This window comes from Amia ocellicauda, chromosome 16 (assembly GCF_036373705.1).
Source record: "Amia ocellicauda isolate fAmiCal2 chromosome 16, fAmiCal2.hap1, whole genome shotgun sequence".
In the NCBI taxonomy this organism is placed as follows: Eukaryota; Metazoa; Chordata; class Actinopteri; order Amiiformes; family Amiidae; genus Amia; species Amia ocellicauda.
In genome coordinates this window covers 25,686,810-25,693,075 of record NC_089865.1, presented here as the reverse complement: position 1 = coordinate 25,693,075, position 6,266 = coordinate 25,686,810, and the positions used below count along the sequence as shown (strand labels likewise).

Sequence of the window (6,266 nt, the reverse complement as noted above, 5' to 3'; positions counted from 1 at the left end):
TAGAAAAATAATATATTTGACTGGTGGTGTTATGGACAAATGGGGTGTTTTAAATAAATGCGCAAAAGAAAGCCTTTAGTTTACTTTCATTTATTTTCCTGCACTCACCTTCATGTGTGTGACTGAGTATAAGCTCTTCTCTGTATTTATTTCATTGATTGTATCTACATGAAGATGATAATTGTTTCTAGAAACATCTGCCTCTTTTTTTAAATATATAGTTTTATTTGATAATAATATGTGCCCACTTAACTGGTAAAAAGATCCAGTGGAAGGTATTACAGAAGTGAATTTAGGGGACCCTGACAGTGCCCTCATCATGTTACATTAGAATATTATATTCTATATTATGAAGACAGGGTTTACTGCAGCTATATTCAGGCCAAACATATGTGTGATTGTCGTAAACCAGTTTTTTTTTTTTTTTTTTTAAACAGTTCTGTCATAGACCTCCGCGCCTATATAATTTTGTATGGTGTATTGTGTATTGTCAATTTTTCAGGTCAACCTGGATAACAAAACTTGAAATGATAGCCAGCACAGCCTCTCCTGCTATACCAATTGACACCCAGGATAAGCAGGAAGTCAGCCAAACAGCCATCTTATTGTTGAGAGCCCCGTCCCTCAACGACCCCCAAGGCAAGAGTTGGCCTCCAGTTCAGAAGCCATCCCCATCCTGTCACGTGTGCCTCAGGGCTCGGGAACAGAGGACCCAGGTGCAGAGCTGAATCGAGGGGTAGTCGTGAAGGCGTGGGTCGGGTACCAGCAGGTCAGGAAAAGAGAGTCAAGGCAGAGTCGTGATCGAGGTCACAGGCGGGGCTCGGAAGGAAGGAAACGGGGCTTGGAAGGAAACGGGGCTCGGAAGGAAACGGGGCTCGGAAGCCATATCATATATAAGTACAATTAGTATAATTATTATTGATTGGATGTTTCTGTTGCGCAATGAACTGTTGACATGTAAACTACGTTGGAATTTAGAATTCTTAAGCTTATTGTACAGAAACATAGACTGAGTTAATATGAATAAATGAATGAATATATGGATAAAATAAAATCCCAAAATCTTTGCCATTTTATTCTCACTCTTCTTCTATTGTATTAGCTTACTGTTGTTCTGTGAGATAGTATGAGTTGTGTTGCCTTTAAAATAGGTGTTGCGGGTTATTACTGTGAATTAGCTCCATGGTACGACTTGAAGGAATACGTTAAACAGTCCGTGTTAGTGGCACGCAGGCAATCACATAGACTGACATTGTAATGGAAGAAAATTCCTTCATGAGTTTGTGAGAATGCTGCCAATTAATACCTGAGGCAGCTGATTGGCTGGGTGATTGGAACGACGGAGATTGCAAGCCCGTTCGACAATCGGAATAAGCACACCAGTATATAAATGTGTTAGAGCCAGTAAGCCATTATTCACTTTCTGTTCAAAAATGGTGTGGAGTAAAGGAATGGAAGGAATGTTTTTGCTGGCAACATGGGTTGTCTGTGGCCTGGCATATGTTCAGATGGAGAGTAAAGATCCATTTGAAATAGAGGCTGACTTGCATGGGAGGGTGAAGAGAATCCCTGATGAAGATGGGTTACTCTTGGATGACTACATGTCTCTGCATCTTCATGGGTCAAAAGAGGATGCTGAAAAAATGGGTGCTTTTCCTCCCCAGCCTGGTGTTGATGGTGATGAAATGAGCATGGCTTGGCATGACTTGGCGCATGACCATGAGGAAGCATGGAAGTCTCCACAAGATCCTGTAGAAGTTTCTAACTGGGGTAACCTGGTGAACAAAAATGTTGACCGTAATGCCTTCTACTTCAATGAGCATGGTGCTTATGATCATGCCCGCTCTAATCCTATAAAAGTGGCTAATGTTGTTAGTCATGCTGATGGTTACTGGGGTGAAGACTCTGACCTCCAAGTGGGTCTGAAGGATGTGGATCAAGATGGTGACTTGGAAGTGGCTGAATCGGAGTACGTAGGCTCAGACTGGCTTGATCAGTCCACCTTACCAAGAGATGTGGAGAGACTTCTGCTGAACAGGGATACTGAAGCTGTTGCTCCTCGTGTTGCAGTTTCTCCCAATGGTAAGCTCTCCAGTAAAGGCATTTCCAGGTGCTTCAAAATGCAAAGTGTATGTAATGTGAAATGGGGCTTCAATGGGGGAGGCCAGAGATTCTTGAAGGGTAGTGATGCAGTGTGTTCAAACCACATTCAAAATGTTCAGAAGCTGAAATGCTTGTCCCATATATGAATTGGCTATAGGACTGTTTTAATGTTTCATACCACAAGCCAGCCATCTTTGTAATGTGTGGCTGAACTTTCCATCCCATAACCTGCATGGATGTTCAATTGAACATTGTTTCTGAATGGAGATTCTGCTGTTTGCTATTGAAGTCCCCCGAAAGACCGTTTTCTTGGCTTGTTTTCCCCACTTTGCCCTAGTCCAACACAACAAATGATGTATTGTTGGATTCGGGCTGATCAGGTGAACAATGAGACCAGCCTTGAGTCCATGTTACTTGCAGCCCCCAGCGATCGACTTTGGTTGTGTTCCTATAGTCTGCTTTAAAAAAAAAAAAAAAAAAAAAATCCATATGTAGTACATGCTGTTTAAATGTAAAACCCTTTATATTGCAAATGTGTTCATGTTAAGTGCACATCCCTTTGGAATTGGGGTATTTACAAAGTGGTGCACTTAAAAATGGAGCTCTAACACTTCAGGAATACATTTGCAGGATGTTGTACATGAAAGTTATGGCTTTATTCGGTGCAAATTATCCCGAATCAAACCGAATTAAGGGTATCAATGTGTCCACTGTATGTAGACTGTCAGTTAATGGTGTACGTATTTAGTAGATCTTTGAACTCTAAAGGGGGGGGGGGGGGGGGAGGGTAATGGTCCCTGGAATGATGTATGGCATATCTGATTTTGGTCTTTTTTTTTTTTTTTTTTTAAAGATAATGTTCTCTTCCCCCAGATAATGAGATGAATGATGCCACCTTTGAGGCTGAGGAGACTGACCTGCATTTAAATGAAGCTGATGAGCATGGTAGGATTGGCAGATTTCTTGTTCTCCTGGACTGCTTGGGCATTTGCCACCTGTCTGTACCTCTAACCTGACTTTGCTGTGACTGTCACCCCAGTTCATGATCTATGGGAGTCCTTGTCCTACAATTGGATCTATTTTGGGAATGTTGCCGTGGGTCTAAAAGTGATAGGTGGGCAGAAAATTGCATGGGGCAGACCATGTAGCACTTTTTTGCATAGCAGATATGTGGTCATGTATTCGTTAAACCAATGACCTTCGCTTCTGTTCTACAGTGCTGATGGAATAGTGGTAGTACAGTACTATGCAAAGTGAACTGGTTAGTGGGGAAACTGGGATACAGTTAATCAAGTGGCTTAGCAATTGGTGTATATAAAAAAGGGGAAAAATATGATTGGACTTAGTTCCATTGCCTTCTCTATACAGTCTCCTTGCTATGTATTTATAGAACTAACCTTTTCAGATGCTTGTGTACATTAGGGTTTGAGACTGGAGGCTCATGCTTTCCTCATCTGGTTTTCCTTGCTACCAGAATTGGCAGTTGGTAGATATTGCTGGTAGCTATAATATGCACAAAGTAAAGTGCTGCTTCTGTAATTTAACTGGAACCTTGTTGGTAGTGGAGCATCTATGCCTGCCTTGTGCAAAGACTAAGCTTCATCATGGTTAAGTTGACCCACACGGTGTGGGATAAATGGACAAAGTGCTGATCTGTCATCTCAGGTGATGAGGTCCACGGTGGTGGCCTCCCAGATGATGCTGAAGGTTCAGACTCTGAGCCTGAGGAAGAGGCCATGACCCAAGTTCCACAGCCAAGTGTTACTTGTGAGAAGAGCAGACTGTTGATCCAGTTCTCCTTGCAGCGTCATGCTCGGATCTTCCTGCAGAAAGGTGATGTTTGACATTCAGTGGCTGAGATTGAATTTACATTAATCAGAACTGCTACTTTAAATGCTTGAAAGGGGAGGGTAGATGCTGCTGACCAGTGCTGGGTGTTACTTGGTGTGAGCTAAGGGTGTACTTGAGACCTTGAAGCCTCTTCCTATCCTAATGTAGTTCTATGGTGTACCCCATTGCAGACAGAATGAGGCCACTCCCAGTTCTGGAGCTCCCCAGGTCCTGTAAGCACACCGTGAGGCAAAGCAACAGCAGCCTGGTGCTGATGGCATCCTTCGATGGCTGCTATGTAAGGAATTTGGTAAGTGATGGCTGCACTGCATTCTGTGACCAGTCTGTATTTAAGATCAAAATACCATTTGACCCAGTACTGACCCTGTTGGCTTCTAATCCCTATTCCTTTGTACAGAGGAAGGACAATCGACTCCATGAAGCGCTGACCCTCAAGTACTATGACCTGATCCTGAAGAGGCCATTTGTGACCACTGTGTCTTGCCCAGTGACCACCGCTCCAATGCCTGAACCTCCCAAAGGCCTGTCCATCTCCTGCAGTGATGTGTGCATGACGGTGCAGCTACCTGCTGGTCCCCTGTCGGCTGTGCAAATCCTGGGTGAGCACTGGGTTTGTACTTTAGAAATGGGAGGACTGACCCCCTTATTTTCTATATGCATTTGGTTCACCACAAGTCCAACTATAGCTTGAGTTGAAGGGTGAATGACCCTGACAGATGGCAAAGGCTGTCGACTTGGTCACGTACTGTATTCCAAATGCCTGTTAGTTCAGTGATTGCTGTAATCTGAAATCTAAACTCCTTCTCTGTAGATTCCTCCAAAACCTTGGTCCCTGTGCTGCAGGCCCCCAAGCTCTGTGGCTATGCCTTGGTGAAGAAGGATGGCAAGAACCTCCTGACCATCCCCTACACAGCCTGTGATGTAAAGATGGTGGTAAGCCCTGCATTCCAAGTGCAACTTGGCATATGACCTGCCTTGGGTCTTTTAATGCTTGACTAGTCCCGAGAGTTTAAATTGGGTTTAGGGTGTGGCTGCAGTGGGTGCTAGGTGTGAGAGCTGGGAGTGTATCCCTAGAAGCCAAGACCTTCTCAAATGGTTACCCTGTGAAAACCAAGAGTAGTTCTGGTTTTACTGTTCTAAATGGAGGATCAAAAAAGGCTGGTCTGCCATCCTCCATGGATTTGAAAAGGTTAACTCCCCATCCTCTGCTGCTTTAATGTAGTTCCCTACTCTTCACAGGAGAAGAGGTACATTATCCAGGTGGCTTATGTGACTAGTGGAGGAGAGCGAGCAGAGATCCAGGTATCCTGCCCCTATACACCACTTGTACCAAAGCAAGGTGAGTCCTGGTCTTGACCCTTGAATCCAAAGTGATCCATAATGCAAGGATCTTGGTCTTCCTGCTCTTCAGAAATGGTTAATGCTTAATTGGATGCTCTCTGTACCCTGCAGGATGTCTGATCCCCAAGAGCCAGCAGGTATCTTGTGGTCCCAAGAGCTCCAAAGCATGCCTTGCCAAGGGTTGTTGTGTAGATTCAGACACTGCCCACTGCTACTATCCCCTGGAAGGTATGTCTGCCCATCTTTGCATGTCCAGGATGGAATGGTCTTGTGTACCTTGGCTGTCAGTATTCCAGCTTCAGTTTTGCAAGGGGCATTGAAGTGGAATGTCCTTTGACGGCAGCGTGGAGTTAATGACTAAGTGAGCGTCTCTAGTTGTAGAGATCGTCACACAGACTAAACTAGAGCCATCCGAAGTGATCTAATTTGTATTGGCCATGTCAAGCCATTTGAATGACATCGTAGTTTTGGAGCACCAAGCACCTGAACTGCTAAAAAATGGCATTTGACTAGAAATTGTACATTTTATGCAGTTGCACTTTGCAATCTCTAAAATAGACAAACTTCTGTCCAGAAGTTACAGCATATACATGCAACATAAATGGTATAAATAAGTGCAACAATGTTGATCCAGCAACCAACTTGGTGTATGGGCTAAATGCAAAAGTGCAAATTTGGTATATCCTGATCATACAAAATGATGCAAATGGAAAGGTGCAATGTTGTGTGTAGTCTATATATCCTAGATCAACTAGATGAACCTCTTGTACCAAGTTTTAGGGAGTGTTGTGTAAACCCAATTCCAGTTTAGTCCAAGAAATCGGGATCTAGTTTGTAATCCTGCATAGCATCTCCAAGAACCCAGGATGTACACCTCCCTGTATGTGGTTCAACTCTTTGGCACCACTAACTTGCACAAGAATAAAAGCATGGACTGCAAGATGGAATGCATGGATTTCTGTGCAATCCAC

The 6,266-nt window shown here is 43.7% G+C and overlaps 1 protein-coding gene across 1 annotated transcript; it reads left to right on the top strand.

The window, feature by feature from the left end:
- Nucleotides 1–1,433: 1,433 nt before the first annotated feature.
- LOC136711316 (uncharacterized) lies at nucleotides 1,434–6,106 on the top strand. The gene is made up of 9 exons (XM_066687485.1): nucleotides 1,434–2,082; nucleotides 2,977–3,048; nucleotides 3,769–3,936; nucleotides 4,125–4,243; nucleotides 4,352–4,553; nucleotides 4,766–4,887; nucleotides 5,194–5,293; nucleotides 5,407–5,523; nucleotides 6,102–6,106. Exons 1-9 carry the CDS (start codon nucleotides 1,434–1,436, stop codon nucleotides 6,104–6,106), a joined length of 1,554 nt encoding a protein of 517 aa, XP_066543582.1.
- The last annotated feature ends 160 nt before the right edge of the window (nucleotides 6,107–6,266 follow it).